This window comes from Clupea harengus, chromosome 9 (genome assembly GCF_900700415.2).
Source record: "Clupea harengus chromosome 9, Ch_v2.0.2, whole genome shotgun sequence".
Classification (NCBI taxonomy): domain Eukaryota; kingdom Metazoa; phylum Chordata; class Actinopteri; order Clupeiformes; family Clupeidae; genus Clupea; species Clupea harengus.
In genome coordinates this window covers 15055976-15083822 of record NC_045160.1, presented here as the reverse complement: position 1 = coordinate 15083822, position 27847 = coordinate 15055976, and the positions used below count along the sequence as shown (strand labels likewise).

At 46.3% G+C, this 27847-nt stretch overlaps 1 protein-coding gene across 5 annotated transcripts in view; it reads left to right on the top strand.

The window, feature by feature from the left end:
• The window catches only part of sez6b (seizure related 6 homolog b), a 158581-nt gene that overhangs the window by 105285 nt on the left and 25449 nt on the right, over positions 1-27847 (top strand). For all 5 annotated transcript variants that reach the window (XM_031573612.1, XM_031573613.1, XM_031573609.1 and 2 more), the window contains exons 4-5: positions 7168-7357; positions 24397-24582. In XM_031573612.1, coding sequence (XP_031429472.1) covers positions 7168-7357; positions 24397-24582 — 376 coding nt within the window. The remainder of the gene's footprint in view (positions 1-7167; positions 7358-24396; positions 24583-27847) is intronic.

The window sequence follows — 27847 nt, the reverse complement described above, 5'->3', positions numbered from 1 at the left end:
CTCAATGTGGGGCTGTGGGACATCTCTACGCTCCCCCCTCTCTCTCTCTCTCTCTCTCTTTTGCTCTCTGTATGTGTGTGTGTCCTCATCTTTTACCACACACAGATACACACACATGCAAGCACACATACACACACTCTCTCGCAAACATCATGGCCCAGATCTGTAGCCTGGAACAGATGCTACCGGTGCTACATCATTTCCTCTGTTCCCTCTTAATCACACCCTTTAATTAGCAGCCCAAACGCTGCAGAACCCAATCGCCCCTCCCTCCCTCTTTCCCTCTCTCTCTCTTTTTTCTTTCTCCCTCTCTCGCTTTCACTCTCTTTCATCCCCCCTTTTTTCTGTCTCTCTTATGCTCTCTCCTTCTCCATCTCCCTCTCTCACAGAGAATGGACCCGCTAATTAGAGGAGATTTCCTTCCTCTCGCCACAGCACGAAGAAGTGGAGCTGGGGGAGAGGATGAACAGATCACAGTGGGGAGTGAAGGAGGGAAGGGGGAAAAGAGAGAGAGTGTAAGAGATACAGGAGTGGGGGTGGAGACGGTCTCTGTGGAGAGAATGTAAGAGACAGAGAGAGAAAGAGAAAGCAAAGGAGAGAGTGAGAGAGAGAGAGAGAGAGAGAAAGCAAAGGAGAGAGTGAGAGATTGAGAGAGAGAGAGAGAGAGAGAGAGAGAAAGCAATGGAGAGAGTGAGGGATAGGGAAGGGGTTTTTCTTACCTCTATCTTATAGAGCGCTTTGGGACTCAGTAAAGATGAAAAGGAAGGGATTGGGTTTAAGACTGAGATTAGGATTTACTAAAGAACCCAAAGTTCAGGAGGCGCTGTGCGGGTTTGTTCCATCCAGAAAGCAGTGTCACATGCGTGCAGTCCCATCTCGTGTCATGATGTAGTGGAGGAAATGTCAATGTCAATATGTTTTTTTACCAAGAACCACTGAGCGAGGCTGGTAAGATTTGTATTGCGCTGCAGGCCTAATGATACTGCATGAACCACAAAGGCAGCCATGTGAGCGAAACTGAATTCGCTGTTCCATGAGCTTATGCCAACCAATGGGGCGTGCTATCATTTTTAGAAACGCCAGCTCCACATCCAGTGCCAGAGAAACACACATTTCTGGAGAGATCTTGTGTCCGTGGACGTAATAAAACACATGCTCACACACGCTTTTCACTCCCGTCCTGAATGATGTAGTGTAAGATGTAAGATGTCTGTACCATGTTTAAGTGCCAGACAGTATGTGGGTTTGAGTGCCACTGTGTGTTCTATAAGAGGGCTTGGGCTTTTATCCGTCTCCAGCGGTGGTGTGTGTGCTTTGCGAGTGTGGTCTCATTAGCGGCGGTATCAGCAGTGATTAGAGCAGTCTTGCAGGAGAGGGTTCTGATGGAGCCGCGCTCCCAGCGCCCGTTTGAAGAGCTCAAAAGCACCACCAACAGAAAACACAAACCTGCTCCCTTTCATGACATCTCCAGCTCCAGCATCTGCACATGCTTGAGAATAACGCAGAAACGCAAGAGTAATAACGGAGAGGCGACGCTCACCCTCTCTCTCTCTCTCTCCTTGTCATCATCGCTCTCTCTTTCTCTCTCTCTCTCTCTCTCTCTTGTGTCTTTCTCTTTCTAAGGCTTCTCTCCATTGTGCTTCTATCTGTCCTCATCTCTCCTAATCTGTCAGTCTTTCTCTCTCTCTTCCTTCTTCTACCCCAACTCTGACTATATTGTCTTTCTTTGAGTTTGCAGGGAGTGCCTGAGGTTGGCACTGAAATGCATAGTTTATTTATGCAGAGGGCTGACTGTAATTACTCACTCTAGGTTTGCTTCTCTGAAACAGTCTGCAGCGTGGGTTGCAGGTGAGGTTCACATGGCCTTGTCACTGGGGAGAGAGAGAGGGAGAGGGAGAGAAAGAGAGTCGGTGGAATCTGTGTTGTGGAGGCAAGATACCTTTTGTCACTTGGCCGGTGCCTCGGGGTTCTCCTGCTAATTCTCTCTTAATGTGACACAGCATGCTTCTCCAGATTAATTAACCGTTGTGGTGCCCTCCGAGCACAGATATGAAAACTGTGAACTCTATGTGTGTGAGTGTGTATGTTCATGGGTGTACGTGTGTGTGTGTGTGTGTGCAAGGAGAGTGTGTGTGTGTGTAGCTGTTTTGGCAGGTTTTGTCCTCATGTACACTTGAATTGCTCACCTTCCCTGAAGGTTTGTTGTCAGGGTTGCACAGCTCAGAATTTAGTATTTTTTGAAGCCTTTGAATGTGTTCTCCACTTCTTTGATGCATAACCCTCACTTATGAAACACTTTGAATTTGCTGTGTGAAAGAAAAGCCCAGGAGCTCTTTTTATGCATAGGTATACACACAGAACATACAGTTCATACTGCAAACACACACACACACACACACGAAAATAAGCACACATTCACAGGCATTTCTTTAACACACACAAACATTCAAACTTCCACTATCTCTGTCTTTCAGCCTTGCTATATGTAGCCTAAACACGCCTCCCTATTACATTGCAAAATGGTTTGTTCTTAAGGATAGCAGGACCTTACATCGTCCACAGCTCTTTATTTATAAAACCGGGCGTAAAAGGTGGAAATAGGTGTTAAAGATGACATTATGCAGGCAAAGGAGCGAATGACTGAGTTTCTAAAACAGGACATATACTGTATGCAGAGGCATAAAAAAAAGCAAGGTGGGACATTGTTGTTACTACGTTTGCCAACGTTAATCAACATGTGGTCCTTGTATGTACAGTATAGTAGCCCATTACTGCACAGGCTGACAATAGCTAGCTGCCTGGCTAGCCACTACTGTAGGCTACTTGTAACTTTAAGTGGTTTTCTACCACCTGGCTAAATAAAATCATTATTTTAAAAAGCAGCTAGTTAATTAAAGGAAGATGCACTCTATCATGTTTCAAGACAGATTGATTGTTTGGCACTGCTTTCAATAGAGGGCCAGCTAGCGCAGAATCTGGTGCAGGAGTCTAGTGCAAAACACGACTTTGCTACCAGACAGGTGCAGCGGATGGCAACATAAGGGCGAAAATTCACAGGGGCTGGTGATGATGCATTTAATTTGTCACATTTGCTCACTTAGCCTACACGTATCATTGTCAGTGGATGGTGTTTTAATAGTGATTGTGAACTAATTATTTTGACATTTGCCAAGTTAAAGGTTGGAAGTGATTATTATCTTATGAATTAATATACTAGGCTACTAATGTGATATGATTTCATGATACAAGCTTGTATTTTGAGTGTTTTTGAATGACAGTCAAGTTGGCCTAAAAAGAAAGCATGCCATTGAAAATTGTATTTATTTATTTTTACTGTAATAGGGGGGGCTGTTGAAATAACTTTGCCACTGGCCTAGGCATCATGCAGGCTGGCCCTGTGAAAGGGTGTTTATCTATTGTGACTTCAGGCTTGAAAGCTCTGAATTACCTTTTCTTTAAAGAAGAACCGATCTATTTTCATTCTCTAATTTGTCCATTGAAAATACCATTCAATCCTTTGTGCTATTCACTGCTTATTCTTACCTGTATCTGAGCCTGTATGAGGGGTTGTACAGTGTTTTAAATGGTTAATTCATTTAGAAATAAACATAGGAGCTAGCCACATAGCCACAGCATTACTTTTAACAGCTATTCTGTGTATGTTGCTCCCAAGTATGTGTCATGCTGTGTTGGGACTGGCAGTGAAGAAGGCAGCTGTTGCTGGCTGTTCAAGCAGAATCCCACACAGTGACTGATGGCAAGTCACAGCGGAGCCCTGTGCGGTCCATCCCACAATCACACGTAGCCCACACACCCATACAAACACACAAACACGCATACACACACACCCATCTATACACAGACACAGACACACACACACGCAAAGGCAGGCAGGCATACACACATACACACAGCATCCTATTTCTCATGCACATGCAGGCATAATATATCTTTGCAATCAGACACAAACACCTATCTTCATACATAGACACATAGACACCGACTCACACTCACACACACACACCCCTTCACATCCATACAGACACACACACACTTACACAGACACACACTGACCCTGAACCTTCACGTAGCTCACTAGTTTCTCAGACAAATTCAACTCTCCCATCAGTCAGACAGGCCAAGGGCTTCACAAATCACAGAAATGGACACAGATGACAGAACGGGCCGTCTCTCCTCCCTAACCTTCAACTCTCTTGTCAAAATTTCCACCGACCTCTCTAAACTGTATAAAGTGATTCCTGTCAGCTGTCAGTAGTCCACAACTCACTTAAGGTTACTTCAGACTGTTGGGGAAACACTGCAAACTTTTCAGTGATGGAACATTCTGTTGAAATGTCGTGGTTACTCAACTCACAATGCATTGGCAGTATAACCGCAGGGATTTTGAGAGGTGAGGTGGTGCTGATAATGTAATGATGGTTAGTAGTAACTCATTTGGGTGTTTTGCGTGGGTAGGCTGGTAGGTCCTTCTGTAGTTTATCAGTCTGGGACTACCACCAATGTCTTTGTGATCCACTGGTGTGTTTTTGCGAAAACACAGACTCTTTTTGCAGTTATATTAATGTATCTATCTGTTTATCTTTGCCAATCACTCCTGCTTGCTCTTGGAAGGCCGCAAGGAGTGCCATCCTATTCTTAGGTTTTGCCTTTCCACCATGGCAGAGGAAGCATCGTCTGTGTTGTTGTTTCTCTCAGTCTCCACTCATTTTCACGTCTTCCTTCTCCCCCCCCCCCCCACAATGGAAACCCCCACGGGCTTTCCCCATCACCTCCAGATGATCGCTGCATTCAGCGGCCTTCTCTATTCACGCGCCACGCTCTAAACACCGTAATAACAGGTGTTATTCCCCGGTGCTAATCCTGTTAGTCGCGCGCAACAGCGGGAGAATGGAGCAGCTCATTGTTGGGCCGACCCCGAATGCCTCCAAAATGACGCATAAACACGACTATAACATAGCCTGTGACAGACGCCTATTGCCGAGGGATTACACGTGTATGTGTGTGCGTGTGGTAGTCAAGTTGGGACTGACGCCAACACAAATTGGATTAGGGTACGGCAAGCAATATTCTGGAAGCGTTTTTATTATCCCAGGGCTTTTAGTATAATGTGATTACTTTGTAATGCACTTTGTTTTATAGACTATTATAACCGTGCTGTATCCATGGGTCTATTATCGGTAAATATATTCAGGTTGTGCGCAGCAACATCTTTGGGTTGTCACCTGTTGATACAGCTGCATGGCCTAACTGTCCTGAGAGATAAGGGGCACGGCCAGTAATCATTTATCCACTGAAGCTCTATTAGTGCAGCTGGCTGGGCCATCCAAATGGCCTTAATGCAAGACTGTCTTGGTCAGAGAAAAAAGTGATGCTAGCAGAATGTATAGATTGGAACCCTTTCATACAGAGTAATGGATGCTTGCTAGAGGTCAGACGTGCTTCTAATGTAAAACATGAAACATCTGAGGCACCTGAGTGCTTTGAACAGCAGAAGAAGTGGTGGAGAATGTCTGCCATACAGACCTTTTCATCTTTCGCATCTATCCAGACTGTGGGACTTGGAGGCTCTGATTTTGTGTGTTTAGTGCTATGATGACAAGGGGGAACTGCATAATTGTTACAGTGTTGTGGATCAGAGATGTCACACAATTCAAACTACTTTTTCGCTTTTAATTTTCGCTTTCAGTGATTGTTTTGCTCCAAGGTTGACAACCTCTCAGCTTAAAGCCATTTGATTGACAGTTGCATTAACTTTTTCTGACTTAATTATAGTTATAGGTATAGTATTAGCAGACGCTTTTATCCAAAGTGAATTACAAAACATTAAATAAAAAAAGTAAAAACACCAATGAGAAAATTAAGTTATGGGCATCATTAAATATAAATATCTTTTTTAATTCAATTCAGTTTTACTCCAACAACAATTATAATAATACCAAAACTATGATTATATTTATAAATTATGCCTCAAAGGAATACACTTATTAGACATATGGTGTTTAAAAAGAATTATTAAGAGACACAGATATATTGTTGTATGGAATGTTTGGCTTCAAAGCTTCATATTTGTTTTGATTTCCAGTCTTTTAAAAGAGAGCGATGCGTGACTTTGCAGACAGAGAAGATGCAACAATGCATTACAGACTGATTGGCTTGTATTCTCCACTTTACACCTTCAGTGACTTTAATTACCCTGGGCCTGATTGGAAGCATTATCTCTGTCTGAGCCATATGGATGACATCTCTGTCCCACACCTCAACCTGCGTATGAATCCACTGTCAAGATACAGCCCTTTTGCTCCTTGTTTAAGTAAACAGGCACTTTTGCCTAAAACCCTTGCACCATGCTAGTGTTGTCCATTACCATGAACCTTCTCAATGGGTCTCACGTCCCACCTTTGACTGGAGGCAGGTTGTTAGTGGACTCAGACATAGCATCTAGTTGAGTAGACATGTTTGATTTGACTCGAGAAAAAAAAAAAAAATGCATGCATGTTTTAGCTCACTAGATGAACAAGGTGTCTCACACACCCACAGCCAGAGTCACAGGCCTCATCCTCTCCACACCTCTGTGGAAGAGGCCAACTCTGCCAGCTGTGTTATCGGACAGCAGGGGGGCAGTGATATGATCTGATGATGCCCGATAAGAGAGTTGCTGCTGCTGTTGCTGTTGTTCTGTGAGCGTAAGCTGGCCGGTGTGGGCAGGTGGACTACCTTCTCTGGCACTGGTCCAGTAGGGCAGACAGCGATGAGTGTGTGAGTAAGGTCATCAGAGGGAGGGATGAGACTGCAGGGTAGGACGGCACCTGCTGACTTTCCCAGAGGTTCAGGAGGCTTGGCAGAATTATCAGCAGCCGTTCAATGTCTTCTCCTTGACAGCAGGCACAATGTGTTCCCATTTTGTCTGTCATAGTGGAGAATGTTTTCGAGGCATATACGGATGTGAAAAGTGGGAATTAGCTGTACAAAACTGAAAACCCACAGAGGCTGGAATTTCTTCACCAAAAAAAACCCTGTTTCTGTCAATAAATGTGTTCACAGTGGCTGATGGTTGAATCAGGAAAAACTTGAACTTCAAATGAATGGGTACCTTTTTCAATGTACAGCGTCCCTGATGAATCTCTCCCTGTGTGCGTCTCTGTGCAGGTGATGAACGTGAGCCTGGCTGAAGGGGATACAGTGAGGTTTGAAGACCTGGGCGGCCGCGAGCCCTCGCTGCTGGCCAACGAGTCCATCCTCATGAAGGGCTTAGTGGTGCGCAGCTGGAGCAACCAGATCTCCATCCACTTCCACAGCCAGCAGCCCAAGCCTGGATCTTTCCTGTTCCGCTACCAAGGTAAAACATCATCTTTATATCTTCAATGCACATACTACTATATAACAGGATATGGTCCATTGCGTTTGTGTATGACAAACAGTTACACAGTTTAAATACAGTTAAAATACAATATCAGGCTGCTGAATATGAAACATGAAACATTTTAATTAGTGTAAAAATTAGCAGGTACTCTGGTAAAGAAGTTAAAGCTTTACTCTTCCTATGTCTCTTTATTGTTAAATATTATAAGATAGAATTGTATCTTTTTATGCATCAAATTTTAAAATATAATGCACACATATATGTATTTATTTGATGAGAAAAAGTTGAATCACCATTTTATATAAATGCTCTGGAACCTTTTAAAGGTGACCAAAGATTATAGTTTATAATAGATTATAATGCTGTAGAATCTTTGATGGTAACTATAACAACCATAGTAAATAACGGTTGATTGAAAAGCTATAGTGTGTAGTCAGGCAAGATAATGAATGAACAAAATATACGTATTCTTTTGTCAAGTGGTTTAAACGCGATGGGATAACGGCCTTGGAGGTATATCTCGTTATACAAAAATATTGTCCGCTTCGCGCCGTGGAGTTCTCTGCCTCGGCCTTGTGCAATATTTTTGTATAACAGGGCACCTCGGTGGCCGTAATCCCTTATATATATTTAATACAACCTAATGTATTTGCATTATAATACATACAGTATACATGGCATAATGAATCAAGCCTTGAGGCAGGATTGTTCGCATAACTTGGCTACTAATGGCTGGCAGACTGCCATAGTTCGCAACACACCTGTTTGTCGCCGCGCACTGTCTAATTATTAGATTGCCGTGATTGGGAGACTGGAGGTGGAGGACTCTGTTCTCCCAGCAGCTTTTGTGCACTGAGCAGATATTGCCTGTTATCGCTTGTCAACATAATAATGTTCACGCTTGCCTGAAATGACAACTGCTGTCAATAGACTGCGTAATTATGCCTAAATATGGCACCCACAATTCGCCGCTAATGGTCTTTAAATAGAGACGTCAAATTGGAGAATGGGAGCGGAGGGGAGTGGGGGAGGCTTACATTTTTGAAAGGGTGCGAGCTGTGTTGCTTTTTTTGCGTGGCAAGGTCTGATTTGTTTTCAGTCATGCTGCTGTAGCCTACGCTATGATGAAAAGGAGGAAGTGAGATTCTTTTGTTTCTGTGAACTAATGAACTGTGTCAGGTTTGCAGTGGGGTAATGCAATTTTGCAGAACCCTAATGTGCCTGTTGAATAAGAAAACCATTTTTCTCTCTTGCGCTTTTTCTCACTCCCCTACCATTTGTTTTTCTTCTTTACTCCTTTTTCTCCACCCCTCTCTCACTATCCTCTACTCTCAATCCCTCCATTCTTTCTGTATGTGGCCTTCCCTTCCTCCCTCTCCCGCTGTCTCTCAATTTTCTGTATCTCTTTCTCTGTTGCTTTCCCCTCCCTGTCTCTTTCTCTCCATTTCTCTCTCTCTCTTGCTCTTTCTCTCTCCTGCTCTTTCTCTCTCTGGCCTTCTTTCTCTCTCTCTCTCTCTGCATGCCTTGGCATGTGGATGGTAATCAGTGGTTTGTGCCACCCTCTTTGGTTATGGGAGCCGCCTCTCTCATGCCTCTATTAAGAGCATGGCAATCAGCCGGCAGAGCGGCAAAGCTGCCGTGCTGATAATGACTTTCTGTTTCTTTGCAAAACTTCCAATTACTTCATGCCATAGGCCCCCTTTCTCTGCCCCATCCAATTGAATGTGCTCCGAGCGCCATGACATGCAGATCTGCGTGGGTGACAAGTGGACCTAATGTTTATGTTTCATGTATTGTGTTTTCTTTGCTTTGTGTGTGACGCGACAGAGAGGCAGGAGAAGGTCGGAAAACTCCAGCGGAGGCATTGTTGGGAATCTGTGAGGAAAAAGAATGTGTCTTGGGCCAGAGTGCATTTCCCAGAATCTTCCCCTAGCACTTAAGTATATGGCGCTCCTGGAAATGGTTGGCTTGTGTTGTGGAGTGGCTTGGCGCAGATAAATGGACTTCAATACAGGTGGATTAGCTTGCCGTGTCAGGCCGCCCAGTGTGTCCTTCTCATGTAGGCTGCCCGGTGTGTCCTTATCCTGGCGGGTGTAAATGGTTAGGTGATGCAAACTGTGGACCAGGAGGTGATCAAGAGTCTGAGAGCTATATTTGGTGATACAGTCGAAGGATGTGTGTGTGCATGCATAGCCGTTTGTGTCTCACTGAGTTGGAAGTATGTGCTGATTTGGCGTCCCGTCAAGCAGCACTAATGAGGCGTTGCTGTGCCCGTCCCACCACCCTGGCCACACAGCGGTGCCACATGGCTCTACGCTGGGCTCCCCACCTGTCCACAAAGCCTGCAAACACAGAGCAAGGCAGGGGAGACTCCCTCCAAAATGCCAGCCTGTGGAAGAGGCGGAGGGCACGCATTAAAGTTTTAGACCGCTCAATAATGCAGACCTAGATAAGGAGGAGGCCCAAAATCAATCCCCCACCCCACCCCACCCCATCCCCTGGCACACACACATTGGCCCCCCTCCCTTAAAGACTGGGTAAAGGTTAAGTTTAAACAGGGCAGGATTGATGGAGCGAGGCTGTGAAGAGTGTTGGGGGGGGGGGGGGTGGGGGGTGGCGCTGGCCTTTCAGCAGCGGATCACCCCCACACGCACCCCATCAGTCGAGAGCCACTGACAGCTCAAATGTCACGATCAGCCAGTGGAGAGAGAAAGAGAGAGCATTGGAGCGAGAATAAGAGTGAGAAGTAGAGAGTGAGAATGAGAGTGACAGAGAGAACGAGACAGATTGCATGCTCCTGAAGGCTCATTTGGTGGTGTTCATTTGCCACTACCTCTTCCACTGAATGATGAATAGCAAGGGATTTGTATGCAGTGGTACAGTAGTTGCCGATGGAGAGCTTGGTGCATAATCATGAAGAAATCCACTCTATAAACTAAAAGAATTGCACGGAGGTATCAAGGATGACACAGTGAACTCTGCTAATTCTAGTGACACCTGTTTAAGAGACTGGTAGATACGTGTGTGTTATTGACGTTTTTCGTGTTTGCGTGGAAGCTTTCGAGGTGTAATTACAGGTAGGATCAGTGTCGTCTGCCGGCGGGAGGCGCGCGCTGCTCCGTCTGCTCTGGCTGGGTCTTAGGGGGCTCAGCGGGCAGTGAGACTAGAGCCAGGAGCTGTCAGCTGCAGTGCACATCCTCAGTGCTGAGGCAGCTGCTGCCTCCTCCGCCGCCCGCGTGTGGATTAACCCCCCGGAGCAGGAGATCACCCGCTGAGATTTAGAGTGTTACCCACAGACACAAATCCAGACGTGAACGGCTTCCTCTGTGACTGCCCTGACTAGTTATCTGTCTTTATCGCTCCTTTTCTTTCTTCTTTGTCTTGTTCTTTCTCTTTATTGTGTTTTCTCTCTCTTTATGTTTTCTTCTGTCTCAATGTTATTCTCTCTCTCGTTCCCTCTCTCTCTCTCTCTGTATCTCTCTCTCTCTCTCCCTCTCTCTCTCTCCCCCTCCATTTCTCTCTCTCTCCCTCTCTCCCCCCTCTCTCTCCCCCCTCCATCTCTCTCTCTCTCTCTCTCTCTCTCTTGATATTTCTCAAATGTTTTGCCCTGTAATATGTAGCCTACATCAGTCTCGTAGTATTGGTCCCAGATGAGCATGAGGCATGTCTGTATCAAAATCATTCAAAAGATTTTTTTTTTGTTTTGTGTTGGAATCCATTATTTGGGCATGCTTGATAATTAAGCAGTAATGAGGTCCTCTTAATCACCAAGGCGTTAAATCTCAGTGAAAAAGTGCCTGAAAACAAATTGACTTCTCATTAGGCGACATCAAATTAAAGTTAAGGATTCATTAATAAGCTAGCCAGCCATTACCCCCTCCGATGGAGAGTGGTCTGTGTAGGTCAGTGTTGCACACGGTTTTAATGTAAACTACACACTCGTCTGTTCTGCTTGATAATATGGCAGACAGGAGTTCTTCTCAGAAAATTACAACATTATGAAGAGTGAAAATGTAAAAGAGTGAAAAAGCCAGTAATATGTATTTTTCTTAAATGTGCTTGTGAAGGATGTTCCGTTTTTTGCCCTTGTCTTTTTTCCCTTGATTGACAGAGGTCTGTGTAGTTTTGATTAGAAGGCAACACAGACACAAATTTACGACATGAATACTAAGGTCTGTGGTTTGTTCTTTATTTTTTAATTTTTAACAAATGGTTTTTAAAGTATCCTTTTCATTTCATCTGGCTCTTAATTTTTATGAGAGCAATTTTTGTCCTCTCAAAATCCTTTGTGCATTAGAAATGCCTTTTCCTTCTAAGCAGAAAAAGTACACTCTATCCATTCGCAGAGAGGACCATTTTGATGTTTCACTTTTCTCTGATTAGCGAGATCACCTTGTACCGCGTAATGCTGTGTGAAAAATGCGATCAGACAGGCATTGAGAATGTGGCAGATCTGATTACCAAACGGACACGTTGCCATCTCCAGCCGGCCTTATCAGTGTGCACTTCATCAGCACGCTCTTTTACGGTGGCAGCATGATGAATTAAGCCTTGCCAGTCAAGAGGACACAGGCAGCTTGACACCCCCCCCCCCCTCCCCACCCCCCTTCAGGTATTACCCAACCTGCACTAAATACGCAGCTGGAATATGCATGTCCTGTCACCCTCTCCTACAGTGTGTGTGTGCGTGCATCTGTGCCAGGTGCAGGTGAGAGGCAGGTCTAGAGAGATGAGCAGATAGAATAACTGGAAATGAGAGAGAGAGAGAGAGAGAGAGAGAGAAGAGTAATTGGAATTAAAAAAAGGTTTGTAATTAAATCTGAGCGGTTGCTTACCCCTCTCATTGGTAATTACCTTCACACGAGGAGTCAACAAGCTCAGAGGAACAGAAAGGCGGCCATACGGAGGCTATACAGAGAAGTAGCCTTGGAGGACCCCAGGGGGAATTTAATAGATAGGCTCTCAAGGCGGCTGCAAAAGACATGGGAGACCAGATAAACACTTATGGGAACTGTACATTCTCTTACGTTGTGTTTCCCCTTTAATTACATTTAAATAATCCTATTGCATATTCATCGTCTTGTCTGTCCAGTCTCGGAACGAAATGTTGTAAATGAACTTCGAGGGCTGTCGTGTTTGGGTCTCTCTGTCTGCAGTAGCATTGAAGCACTGGCACAGTTTTCACTCTTTTTGGCTTGCTACAGAATGCAGTGTCTTACACGTTCACTTCAGTTGAAGATGGTTGGATGAGTCCCTGGACTACAACATGAACCTTGTTTTTATCAGCACTACCGACCATTCATATGTGTCTCACATTCACTCACTCAACCGTCAGTCGATTTTCATTCCCGACATCACGCTCTGACTCCAAAGACACAGACATTGTTATGGGGGGCACCTTGCTTATTGGTTGGCCTTGGTGCTGATAAGGACCCTCTCTGGAGCCCTCTGTCTGAAGACCTGGTTGTCTTGAGGATGCCTGATTAAAATGAAGCAGAGAGGCATTTTGTCCCCGGGGCAGCGCTGTGACATTTTGTCGTGTCGTGGCTTTCAGCATCCGGTGTGTCGGGTCGACTTAGCGCACGAAGCAGCGTAATTCACCTTTCTGCCACGTTCACCTTTGGCTCAGACGCTTCTCTTTCTGCAACATTAGGTTTAATGCTCTCCTGCCGTGTATCGTTGCGGTTGCTTTTAATGAAATCCTGCTAGTCTTGCCTTAAGTGCCACAGGCCAGGCGCAGGTCGCTGTCTGTCTGTCAGTTTCTGTGTATTTCATTTTCTGTGCCGCCAACATTCTGCCACGTTCTGTTGCGTAGTGTTCTCTCTCGCCCTTTAGCATGTAAAAATGTTTTTTTTTTAATATAATTCCATCTCTAACTCTCGTGTGTACTTGTGTATCTTATCTCTGAATGCCACCTTCTACCTCTTCTATCTCTTTTTTGTCTATCGCTCACTATCATCATCCTGCACTCCTGCTGGTCCCCACTTGTCATCCCCATCATTTGGCCCAACACCATGTGGCTATCATCACACAGCGTCTTGCTGGGTGTGGAGAAGATAGCTCAGTGTGAAACAGAGTGTTGACTGACAGGGACAGTGTCGAAGTGATTATGTGTGTGTTTGTGTGTGTATGTGAGGTGGGGAGGAGAGTCGCCCCACTACGAGGAGCCTCAGGTGGAAACAGGGAGCTCAAATTAACCCCTCTCCAAGCTCAACACTCCCACCTGCCTTCCTGCCCCCCCTCCACACACCCCCCACTGGCTAGCTGAACGGTGACCATCTGATCTCGCTGCTAGGGCTATTTCATCTGCCTTCCCCCTTCCGTTGTGTCTCACCCCTCCCCTCTCTCTCACTCTTTCTGTGCATCTCCACAGTTTTAAAAAGGTGTAAATCTAATTTATGTTAGCTACCCCTGCTGCTTTGTCCACCATCCAGCTAAGATGGAGTCCATAGCTGGCACACACGTCAAGGCTGGCAGCAGACTCTGCGGAGGCTTGATGATTATTAAAGGTTTCTCTACATCTATTATTTGGCAAATGGAAATAAGGACAGTAATTGCATGCAAATGCCTTTCAAGCTGTAGGTAATGATATGTTAATGTCATCATCTATCAGGCGGACTGCTATGTTTACGAGCCATCCCTTGGAAGCAGATCAGTGGAGTGGCGGGGACGGATTTGACTGAGCTTGACGTTAGCAAAATACTCTGTTTGGCTTTACATACGTGTGTTTGATGGCGGTGACCTTGTCCCTGATGCTATAGGTTGGCAGCCGGTATGTTATTCGAACCGACCCGAAGCTGACTTAATCACGGGAACACTATCTCCCCCTGCTGGCTAATGCTGAGTGTCGCAACTCTGTCACATTCTCGATCTATCTCTCTCTCTCTTTCTTGCTCTCTGCACATGAGTGACTCAGGGGCCCATGTGCGCAGAATGTTGGGTAATGAGGGAAGAAAGACACCAGCATGTGGGCGGAAGTGGAGTAGGGAGGGCTGTGGTGGGTAGAGTGTATGTATGTATGTGTGTGTGTGTGTGTGTGTGTGTGTGTGTGTGTGTGTGTGTGGGTGGGTGGGTGGGTGGGTTGTGGTGGCGGTGGCGGTGGAGGCTGACAGAGACACGCTCTGTCTTCTCCCGCTGGGTCTGTCGGCTGTCACTCACGCTGACGCCTTTCCGCTGACAGCCGCATCTGTTTGTGTCACCCTGAGTCTCCCAGCTCTCCACCAAGAGGCCCCAGGGAAGACAGCCCCCCGCTCTCCCTCCCTCCCTCCCACTCGTCCGTATTAATCCAGAGACTTCATGCTAGGTCTCCCCCACACACACACACACTGATGCCGTGACACAGAGGGCTGGAGGGGTGAGGAGGTCATCCCCACCTCTCAGCTCCAACCATCTACCGGATAACAAGTCTCTCCCCGGGGACGGCGCATAAAGATGTAGGCACGCATCTGTGATGGAACATGGGATGGAGATTAAACCCGGGGACCCCTACATGCACGCGAGTCGACTGCCTTCCTCCCACTAAGGACTCCCACGTCTGCACAGACAGATTCTGTCGGCAAAGTTGACCTCACTCTTTCGGGCGGGTTGTGCGTGTGTGTGTGTCGCTGATGGAAAAGGTATGAGAGTGTGTGTGTGGGGGGTGTGCATAAATGTGCATGTGTGACTATGTTTGAATAATGTATAACGCAGTAATATCATACAGTGCTGGAAAGCGCAGTGCCACAGACCAGCGAGGTTTGATTATTCCCAGTGGGACACAGCAGTAATTGTCCTTTAAGGTCTATTTGCCGCTGAGTTCCATCCAGTCTGGCTTATTCCTCCTCCTCCTCCACTGCCTTGTTCATCGACCAGGAGCAGGGCCGAGGCCTGTCAACAAATGCATCAATATTAATACACAAATGAAATATACAGTCGGCGCAGTTGTTAGTAAAACAGTCAATCGTGACGTAGCTCTGCTAACAGGTTTGCGGAAGAAAAGAACTGACACGGTGCCCTTGTCAATAACTCTTTGAAAGATTGCATGCTTGCATTTTGTTTTGGAACATTTTAAATGAGGTTATTGAGTGGAATTGGGTTTTTTAATAAACATTTAGTGTGTTGCACAGGATGTCTTCTCTGACTTTTATAAATAGATGAGAACATGTCCTTCTGAATTACCACATTTCCCAAGGAGCTTGTCCTGGACACTTGAGAGTCTGTTAATCTGTAGTTATTGAAACTTGTAACTGGATAAAGGACTGTGGTGTTGCTCTGGTGAGTTGGTAAGAACACCACTGGAGTCAGAATACCGTTGATGATTTGGGCAGCGCAGTAACGCACAGGGTCCAAACTCAGGCTTAGCCAACAGGAACAATATAGATGCAATGTTGTGGTAGTTTGGCAGTGACACAGACCCAAAAGAGGGGATATTTATGGCAGAATTAACTGCTAGGCTTGATAATAAGGCGAACCACCTGCTACTAATTAGTTGAATGTTCAACTAACTGAACTACTCACGGAATGTGCACGAGACACAGTTCTAAGTGCGTGCGCACAAGGCAATCTGCTGCAGTCATTGGCCTTTCTAACAGTAGTGCTGTCACGCCACAGGCTTAATTTAATAAAGACAACAGCAAAACAAGAGCGCAGGTGTAGAGGGCCAGTCTGTCCTTTAGTAGAACGCAATGAGTGGGTAAGAAGCTGGCATCGCGGAGCCAGCAACTGCGGCGGTGGCGCACACACACACTTCCACCGTAATTTGAGGTGTGGCGAGGGACGATGGCCGCGCATTAGTTTTGTTTATCATCCATCAGTGAGACATGATTCTCTGTGAGACCATCCCTCCTGAATACAGCTCTTTTTCTTGGAAAAAACCCCAAGAACATTCCTGTTCAGCAATCAGCTTGGTGTTCGTAGGTATCATTTCTACCAAATAAAAGGTGTAGGGCTTACAAGCTTGTGTCAGGTATTGTCTTCGTCGTCAAGGTGATGCAGCTGCACCCCCCCCCCCAGACACACACCCACAGTCCAACAGGACTAGATAAATCATGTTACACACTTGTTTTCTCTCCTTATTTCCCAGGCTTTTGCACTGTTATACACACATTTGCACAAATATGCACTCGTGTTGGATTTGATAGACTCCTTCTCAATGGAAAATGCAACACTTTGCAGATTCCTTTCTTCCCCGGACTGAATGCAGGTTGACAGCAGCTCAATATGTGAATCCTATCTTGGTGTGAACACATGGAGAATTTCAAAGTTCACCGCATGTTCCCATTAATTGCACCCAACAACTTTTTCACAGCGATTGATCCAAACACTCAGCTAATCCATATGATTTCCAATATCATTGTAAATGTACAAAACAAGCAATCATCCTGTCACAGCTGTTTATGTGTCGGTTGAGAAAGCAATCTGAGGAACCCAACTGCATTGCATTCTCCTCCACGCCATCTCTCTGCTCATTGAACACCACCACATATCACCAGGTACTGGGCTCTATTTTGGTATACTCCATACCTTTGTTTCACCCAGTCTGCACTGGTGAGAGAGAGAAAGAGAGAGAGAGAGAGAGAGAGAGAGAGAGAGAGAGAGAGAGAGAATGAGTGGAGGATTATTCGAGTAAGAGCTAGGTTGTGGGGACGTGTGTGTGTGTGTGTGTGTCTCTGAAGGGGGGCTCTATCCTAGTTTTAGTGAAATCGCGGGAGCCATGGGATGGCCTGTCAAGTGTGAGATGGGACGCTGTCAAGCTGTCGCCGGGCTTCATGCGGCTTTCCCTGTCTGGTGCACTGACACGCGCAGCCTCCAGGTCTCCTGATGAATTTCCTCGGACACACTTGGCAGGGTTTCTGTGGCCTTCGCCAGAGAATTCTCGGCAGACCTTCTGTGAGTGTGTGGTGTTTGCACAGACAAACGCCTGTGATTAGGCACAGCCGACCTTCCCCTGGCACCCCTCTGCACAAAATGAGGCAGAGATTTCGCCAGCCCAGCAAGCAAGACAAATATCAATGCTGGAAATAAATGTTCTGCTGTGATTACTTCTTAAAACATGGAAACCCTACACCATAAACATTCAAACAGTACTCTTTAAGAGTCATTGTAGCTACATATTACAGAACACCTTTCCCCCATCCTTAAGGCAGCCAATCCTTGTAATGAACTTTATTTCAAGGAATTGATATTACATTAGTTTTTATTCAGTCAGAGCAAAAGGTAATTTGATGTAGCTACTACAGAGAATTAATCACAAGTTTAGGCAATTGCGTATTTCATGTGAATGTCACACTGACCCTAACTCAATTTATTTGTGTAACTTGTATGTAATGAATCATTCAAAAGTAATCACAGTCAGAGAGTGATTTGTAATTAACAAACACAAGGCAAATGGCTTTGCTGGTTTCTTTTCAATTAATTAATAATGATATCAGTTTTTAATGAAAACAAAAAGCCATGTAATGTAACCGGTGGACCCATAATTATTAGCAGGAGGCATTCATGTGGGAAGGTGGCACATACCCCCTTGGAAGGATTTCATCGCAGTGACCACCTGCCCAGCCTTACTTGCAGTGCCATTCATTAGTACAGCTCATAGTAATTATGAGAAATTGATGTTAGCCCAGCTGTGAGGGAGGAAAAAAAATGAATATTCCTCTTGCAAGGAAAGTGGGAGAATTCATTTGCTCGAACGGGGCACTTCCATATCGGAGTTTGATTAAAGGGCCATCTGGGTATTCAGAGTGCGTTATAAACATCCCCGGACGCAGCAAGGGAGGGACATTAGCATGAGAGGCACGGAGCCTCCTGTCATCGTGCCCACTGGAAATGAAAGAATGACCCAGAGCAATTCAGTTATGTCTGACCCTCAGCTATCGTTCCATCACTGAGATGTTTGTCAGGTCGCCTGACAGAGCTCCAGGCGACAGTCGCCTCCAAACGGTGCCTCTGTAGCTGCATGGCAATCTAGTTTCATTGAATATCCATGGCCATCATCGCCGTCATGCACTGACTCCTGAAGAAAAAAACCAGACTTTCAGACACAACGTGGGAGCAGTGCTAAAGTTGAACCTCTGTGAGCTTGGCATTCTGTGTGAGCGGTATGTGCTTCAATCAAGCCCCGACACATAATGTGCTAGTCGGCGTCAAAACATGTTTTAGGAGCCGCCTGATGTCGGACCCACAAAGTTCCATCCTTGTCAGGGCGGTAAATTAGTCCCTCCGGGCCATGCAAAGTGTTGCCAAGATACTTCATTGCTTTGTCGTTTACTGACCCCTTGGGGTGCCCTCGTATCATTAGCGCAGGCATGTGAAAACAGAAGATCATGGCCGTTAGCCGCGGTTGGCGTCCGCTAATTCATTTGCTCTGATGAAATTATATTTGCTGCCACTCATAAACCGACTGATGGAGTGAAAGGGTGGAGAGAGAGCTGTTGTGAAACATTTAGATGAGTGGAATTAAGAGTTTAATAGGGACGCGAGAGAACGAATGCGACAATAGCCTGATCTCGGCGTGAAGCAAATTAACTCTCCATCACTTCAGTCTCATCACCTATCAGGTATCAGTGCAAATTGGGACGTGTGGGTGGATGTGATCTCCACGGGAACACCACAGATTTGCTCTAATTCTGAAAGGTGGACATGTGAATCAGCTCACAATGTCTCCCCTGTCAAGTTAGGAAGTTAGCCTAGAAATGGAAGCTAGAATCGTTTCGCATTGTAATTGTTGACTGATTATATTATGCATCATTACAATACCCTATAATTATCTCATAACATTAATTGAATTAGCTATAGTGTCAGTCTGTCTGATAGTTGTTACCCATCTTCACCAGTAGGGGGTGTTGGGTAGGTACTGCAGGTAGGTACTCAGTGAGGGTAGCCTCCTGCCTCCCTGTGCTCTCGCTGCACAGGAAAGGTTAACAGGAGGCAGCATGAAATCCAATCTGCCAGTGAAAGAGATTTCTCTCACACCCGTGTCCTCTCTGAGTGAACCCGTCGCACACAATTATCCTCAGCCGGATCTGATGAGTCGGGTGCAGAGCGAATCCCCTAAGCACTTCATAATTAATGCCCGGGCGAAAAGGAGGATGTATATTTCATCGGGTCATGTAAAATACAGGAGTCTTAATAGAAAATTTGTCTCCGTTACCGGGATGACGTGTCTGTCCGTGTTGGAAGACGCTCCCGTAGGGACAGGATGCCAGCAAGGCCTGTCCGCCAGCACTTCCTGTCACACATCCGTGCCCGGAATAGGAAAATAGTTCTGTGCTTATCAGTAGAGGCTTGAGCTATTTTGTGAGGGAGCGTACAGGAAGCACTGGCACTTGGGGACGGCACACTCGGGAGACGATCCGTTCCACCAGCCCTGACATGTTGTCGGAGTGGCCTCATGCACAGACCAGTGATGGCCTCTCCTGCCTTATCTCGTATATAGTAGGGGCCGGCCCATGCCAGGAGATAGCACAGGAGTGCAAAGGCATCTGGCTCTCACAGCCACACTGATCTCCTCTCAATTCAAGATTGGAATTGGATTGATTTCCGTGTGATATTTACTTATACAGATATTAATATACTGGATAAACTAACAGTATAACCTCATGTACTACAACATGGAATTGAATGTTATTGCCACATTATTGCAATGTTTTCATCATCATACATAACTTCCCACCCCAGAGAAATGAGAATTGCTATAACAACACTGGTTTAAACTTACAGCATGTCAGAAAAAGGTTAAAACAGATCCCATAACGTAAGATTGGGATACTTTATATTTGCTTGTCATAATGCATTCGCTTGCTGTATTCGAGCTCATGCCCAAACATTGCCTGGTATCTGGGGAGGATCCCCAGACCCAAGACCTTTTGACACCCCTCCCCTTGAAATCCCTATGAAACTCCCAGTGGTGCTAGTCTCTGCGGAGAGATAGATCCATCTTCCTCCCCCCGGTCCTCGCACTCCTTTGTTCTCAGTCGGCTGTGAGCCACACCATCACCTGCTGTGATGTACTGCCGACACAGTGGAGCAGAGGGATAGGTGTTTGAGGACCCGAGTGCATGTTGAGCCACATGTCTGATGCACAGAGCCCTGAGTGGATTACTTTAACAACCATTTGCAGCAACAGTGATGTGTAAACATGACTCACCACCACACGTACATGCTGAAAAACCTTTGACGATGAGCTTCCCCTGGCTGGTGTGTATGTATGTGTGTCAGTGGGAGGGGGAGTATGTGTGTCACGGCTATGTGGATGTACACATTTAAGACACATTAAAGAGTTCAGAGACATGCCATAGCCATAGCACCTAGGAGTCTGCTTAGTTTTCAGAGCTTACATTATCACTTTTTGTTCAAATAAAGCAAAAATGAACAGCACAGTTATTTATACATTTCTTCACTTCCCTCCATCCCCAGTCATTTGGCCCACGAGCGTCCTGCAATGTGAGATGCCAGTGGATATTCCTCCGGCCTGCCTGCCTGCTGTCATTACGGGTTAACTCTCAGCCACCTCGCCGTCATTAGTCATGGCATCAACCTCACTGCAATATCCCTCTGTGCATTACCCCCGCCACCACCATCAATTCCACGGAGCCGCCTCTAGGGCACCTAATGGGGGACATTAGCGTTGCATCTGTTGCCGTCACCCTGCTCTGCAGCTAATCTCCTTGGCGCCAGTTACCATGGTACCGCCGCTGCTTCCTGCACCAAAAAACAATTGGGCTTTATGGCCTGGAAAGCAGTAAGGGCTACTGTGGAAAATGGAGGAAGAGGCATAGTGTGTGATTTAATAGCAGAGGGACCAGCCTCACATAAAGCTCTCCTCCAGTGCCTCCCTTCCCCCTGACTTCCATATTAGTCTAATTGAAACAGAAACGGCGGGGTGATAATGCTATAACAACAAGCCCGCTCTGTGCTCGGGCCCCGCTGCGCTGATAGGCCGGTAATAAAGCATAAATAAAATGGATGGCTGGGGGAGTGTCAGGGCCCCTACTTGTTGGCTCATTGACTCTGCCGGAGCGGCGCCGCCATCTCAGTGGAGAGATTAGACAAAAGCAGCAGGAGTGGGGAAGTCCCGCGCCGTCCTGTCCTCTCCTCTCGAGTCGGGCTGGACGGCCCGGGCGTGAGGTCGCAGGGGTAGCTGTCAGCCTCAGCTGCTGATGTGTCACAGGTGAGGGGAGGAGAGAATGCCGCTGCCTGATAGTTATGGATGCAACAGTTTGAAAAATTCATGACATGAAAACAGAACAACTCTGTTTTTTGTCTCTTTTTTGTAGACGGCATGCAAACAATGCAGATATTTTTACTCTGGGGGGATGGTGGGGGATTCCTCCAAAAAATGTCATTCCACTTATTGTACCTGGATACAGAATTTTCCGTTTCCTTATCACAGTACACTACCACCGTATACTGTATTGTGAGGTTCGTTTTATAAAGAATGCCAGGAGTGATCAACGTGTATGCTTATCATCTACTTTATCCACCTAATTACGCATATAATGGACAATCATGTGTTTGACACTTTTGTAACACCACACACCTGGGTTGGGTGCCATGTGTGACTTTTGTGTTGGCATTTATAAGTTACGCTCTGGGTGTTCCTTGGCCTTTGTGCCTTTTGCTTAATGGAACTCCCACCCATTAAACAAAATGTCAGAGTTAAGCCAAAAGGAAAAATTACTACTATTTATCAACTGGCTCGCTAGGAGAGTGGAATCTCTGGCACGTCAGACACAAAGCGCAACCTGCACAAAACACAGAAATACAAAAACATCAATTCTCGTTGACAGGGTCTTCCACAGGGTTAGAGACTAAGCTGAAATGAAACTGTCAAGGAGGCAATTTTTTTTTTCTCTCTCTCTCAAAAGAACTGGGCGAAAGGATGGGCAATTCGCTAGTCCTTCGATTTTAAGAGAATAGCTTCGGTAAGCAATACGAAAACTTGCACGAAAAGCCCACTCACTTAATTACAGAGGAGCTGATGAAAAATTGCTGTTGTGCTACAAGGGCGCAAAGAGATAAACTTAAGTGAATGGTATTGTGAGCTATTTATCCTCAGCGCGTGGATCATGCTAAATCTATTGTTTTGATGCGATGATAACACTTAACCCTTTTAGCTTGTGTTTATTGTGCGCTAGTGTAATAGAAGATCCTCCGTTGGAAGATTGCTCCTACACTGGTAATTTAGAGCTCGGGTCCTCTTGCAAACCTCCTTGTCTGGCTATGTGAATGATTGAGGGCCTGTTTCTGGGGCTATTACTTGTGTGTGGATACCGGTGGGCAAGTGTGAGACACATAATATTGTTGCCTGGCTCATATATAGCTCTATATCAGGGCTTGTTTTGGCTGCTACACAGCTGCCTGAAATCCTATATGTGGCCCACGCCTCGGCCCAAGGCGCGGAAGGAGTCCTGTGGCAACAAAAATCAATGCCCAGGAACCCCGGCGCTGAATCGTAATGGCCAACAATAAAGCTGGCACAGTTACGGCGAGACAGGGAGGAACGAGCGCTAGAAATATCTCTCTTATAAATTGCAAAAGAAGTCCTCTGGGGCGGCAGGGGTGAAAAATGGGAGGCAGTAAAACAGATCTTAGTTAAATGGCTGCTGCAAGGTCGGCCGGGATTTACTCTCCGGCTCGTTCGGCTGCCACCCTGCTTTGTTCGCCCCGTGTGTTATGTGGAAAAAGTTAGACCTTTGCGGTAACTGATGAAAAATGCTGGCGGTTTATAAAAGCTGTCTGCAGGCCTCCGCCGGACATGTAGAGATCTCTCTCTCTCCTCCGCCCACCCCACACCCCACTTATGGGATCTCAACCTGTTGGCTTTGAATGTCCTCACAGGGATGACAGGGAAACCCAAGGCTTTGATGTCAATGCTCACGCACATGAGGCCGGCTGGTTTGAGAAGCAGCACGAAGCCGGATGCTTGTGCATGTGATCTCTACTGGCCAGAGCTCTTTCATGTTGCCATGGCCCTTATAGCTTTACACTCTTATGCACACAGTGGGTAATGCAAGGCTTTATTTTGACAGAGCAGGAGGTATTTAAAACACTAAGGAAGCTCCTTCGATGGGCTAAATTTAAGCTAACTTTAAAACAGGTAGCCTGGCCATTAGGTGCTCTTGAGTAGGCACAGCTATAGAGGCTGAACAAAGCATAACAAGAAGTGTGTGTCCGTGAAGAGGTCTCCTGTGCATTGTGTAAAACCCTATTAGTGCTTCGCTGAGTAATTGTTCCTAACAGGAATCCAAGCTGAATTCCTAAGCCCGCTAATTTGCTCATTAGCGACATTTACATGCACTCATCGAACAATGCCTTGCCTCTAATGGCAGCAGGAGCTATTCCGCTGCGACCCCATAGCATATTCAGCCGTGCATTAAACCCCACCTACATGCCCTCATAGCCGTTGTCCAGTAGTCATGTTTTTCTTTCGCATCTCAGAATGTAGTTTGAGCATAGGGACGATTCTAGAGAGGAACGGGAGGCGATGCTGGCAGGTTGGGACAGAGTCCTGTTTTATGGCACCCATTAGGGACATCGCGAGTCTAATCCATCATCCTGGGCAACTAATGATTGCCTCCATACATCCCACTAGACCCAATCTACTGGGGGACAGGGACGGGACATCGTACCAGGTTTGGGTCCATTTATCTTCCCATGGACGCGCGTCTCGCTGAGCGAGAGGGGGTCAGCCGGGCTGGTCAGGGCAGGGAGACTGGGACTGCTTGGGCCTCAGCATTGGGGACAGTCCCATTGAGAGGGCCGATGCAGCAATCACACATACTGTCTGGCTTAGTTGCACTATAAAAAACAGGAGTGGCTGGAGAAAATATTTCAAAAGTTTTTGTGCCCAGGTTTAATTTTTTTTTCCTTTTAACATCTGAACATCGCAGTGCTCACACAGATTTGTTTTGGTCTCTGTGTGTTTCAGTGAGTCATACTTGCAGGAAGAAGAGACACTGCACTAATATTAGACCACTGCTGAGTGCTTAGACTTTGAAGGAATGTGCTGATGGTCTGTTTCTCCTCTGTCTCCGCAGCATTTGTACTGAGTTGCCCCTTCCCCGAGCGCCCAGCGTACGGAGACGTGTCCGTGACCAGCCTGCACGCGGACGGCGAGGCCTACTTCTACTGCTTCACTGGCTACCAGGTCCAGGGCCCCTCCACGCTGACCTGCATCAACGCCACCACCCCCTACTGGAGTGGCAAGGAGCCTCAGTGTCTAGGTAAGCGGGAGAGAGAGAGAGATAGGAGGAAGGCATTCACACGAACACAGCGTTGTAAATGCATTCAATGTGTCATTGGTATTCAACACAAGAGAATATGGGTACACACACACACGCACGCACGCACGCACGCACGCACGCACGCACTCACGCACGCACGCACCCACACACACACACACACACACACACACACACACACACACACACACACACACACACACACACACACACATACACACACATACAACAGACATGAGAACATCAGGGGAATGTAGAGGCAATCCTTCAAGAGCTATCGCCCACACACTCTCACTGTTTTATTTTGCCATTTTCCCTCTACTTCTATCATGCACATGAAAATCCCTTATATCATACATATACACATACATTAACGTTTCATCCAGTTGCTGTAGTAGTATATAGGCGGGGTTATTATTCTGTCCATTCAGCTCTAACCTCCAGCTCAAATCTGAGTGGAACTAACGTCCAGCACACCACCTCCTTGATCCTCCCAGCTTTGTTGAGACCCGATAATTGATTCTGGCTCAGCAACACTCACCGTGGTCAACAGCGGTGCTTGCTGCGCCAGCTTGCGACAACACACACAAACAACGCCTTGTGTTTTGCTAGGCAACGTTAGAGTCAGAAGCCCCGCTGTTTTCGCGAGAAGACCAAGGATTCTCCAGTGGATGCCGCTAACATCTTTAGCATAGTAAATAAACTCTAAACAAAGTCTCTCCACTCCCCTGAAGGAGGACTGTTGTTTTGATGCCGGGGATGTCTTTGGCAGTTCAGACGCACTTGAGTCAGAATGAATAGTTGACTGGCTCCATGTTACAGAGTCGGGTGTGTGTGTGTGTGTGTGTGTGTGTGTGTGTGTGTGTGTGTGTGTGGAGGGGCATATCCTTGTAGCGTCTGGTAATAGGAAGGATTAATTCCCGCATCTTTCGCGTAAAGCCCTGTAAACGTGTCATTTAAAAGGCACGATTGGCCCATGCTGATGCGGGCCAGAGTGGTCGGGCGCAGACGGCGTGTCTGCCAGGGCCTGACTGCTGATCGCCGCGGGCACACTGCCAGGGAACAAGGGGGCCCCTGCTAGGCTTTAATTAAGCGCTGTTCGCCTGGCTAACCTTCCCCCGATTGGGTGTGATATCTACACCTGCCCTGACACAAACAAGCCGGCACACGTGCACATTGACACACGTACACACAGTCACACACAAGCACCTGCACATACAAACACATGACGGGGTTACTTAGGCCGACACTCTTCTATCAATAGACATGGCACACACACACACACAAACACAGGAGAACATGCCTGCAATGCAATGTAAGTCTATAAATTAATGGCAATATCAATTTCCATCAGTCCCCTATTTGAATATGTAAATATTCACATCTTAAGACTATAACATACAGCTACCACAGGTGCATGAGACTCCCCTCTGCCATGTCCACACCTATGCAATGTTTCTACGCTGGGGATTTGACCCAGAGGCAATGGCCTGAGCAGTAACTGGCTTGGAGGGGATGGCGGTGACTTTAATACAGAGACATTCCATTGTCTTGTAGAACGCTAAGATAACTGTGATAGCCAGGAAGACACTTACCAGGCCTGATACCGGTGCCCACACTCCCTTGGACGTCTCCAAGGTTATATGGGACGGGCATCAGTGTAACCTGAGGGCATATTCCGGCAGATCCAACAGTTAGTATAATCTAAAGTGTCTGCGCAGTCACCCACCATCCCAACAGCCAAGTTTTCATGGTAGCTATGAGCATAGGCAGGGAGGAGTGCCAAAAACAACAGACATAGGGGATAATTACTATGGTATTCCATGGCTGACCAGACGTCAAATAAATTAAATATTTGGAAACAAAGGGAGTGAAATAGATGTGGGGAATGTGTCAGACCCCCTGCATTAAATGGAGGCAAATAATCGCGTCTCTTTTGAGGGTTGGTCACAAAAAGGATGTTAGCCCTTTCTCTCACAGGCAGAAGCGAAACCTCGGTTCTTTTTGAGGGGAAATTCTTCTGCAGCTCTGTGTTGCAGCAGCTCTTATGTTAAGCTGTGAGTGATAGTTGCGCATCCACCAACCCAATTTACCAAAATATACCCTTTCCCTGCACAGACTACTATATTGACATATATGAGCCTAAACATTCAAGGGCAATTCAGTTCATGGGGTGGTAATGCAGGCAATGTCCAGATTGGAGAAGGGGTCGAAGGAAGTCCGTGGTTGATGGTAGGACCTCGTGTAACCGCGCCTTGGGTGCGACTGAGACAGTCAGGGGTGTTGGTAGAATCCTCCTGGTCTGTGATGTGCTCTCGGGACCCAGATGATGGGGATAGGGTCGGTGCATCAGCCTGGGTGCATCCACGTCCACTGTATCTGAGGAGACAGGAAACGGGTGACAGTATGCATAGCAGAGGCAGTTGGCCGAGCAGGACACTGATTGACACAGGCAGATCCACAGGATAATACAGTACATTTCACAATAGACACAGACAACCCATGGGACATGAACATAAAGACGAGCATGGTTATACCAGACCTACTTACACATCAGGTATAACCGTCATAAGTAGTAAGTTAGTACAACATGCAACATTTAGCCGGCGGGTAGTCAAGCAAAACTCTTGGTCTGGGAAAGATGGTAGATGTTGATTTCGCCGTGTCCACTAACACTGATGTGGGAGTGGCCAGCAATACTGGAAAAGGTTCCTTAAACTTAGATTGGAGAGGCTTAAGCACGCTGATGTTCTGGACAATTATCATATTACCAATGTTAGCTTTATATTAACATTCCAGATCGAATTGAGTTTTATCATCTGTTGTATGCTGGAAGGAAAATGCTTTGGTCATTTTGGAGGGTTAAAGAAAATAATTTCAGACACTAAGTCGGTAACTAATGCAGAGACGCCTATATTGACTGCTATGTCTGCTTGATCGTTCCCCTCTTGTTCATTGCTATTATTCACTGTCCGGTGGTTTTACATAGTGCCAGTTTGTGCGGTACTTGTGAAAACAATCGAGTCGTGATTTTGCTGGCGTGACTAATTGGTGTCTGTAGTCGTCAAGTCTGCCAAGTATCCCCTCTTTTTCCAAACAAGGCCATAAGAAAGGACTGTGTGGAAAACATAATCGCTGTTATTAACATTTGTGACCGGCGCCTGTTGATTAACCCGTGCCACCTTTAGGATTTAATTCGTTCTTGCAAGGGGGCTCGACCATGGCTACCAATCAGTGACACAGTAAT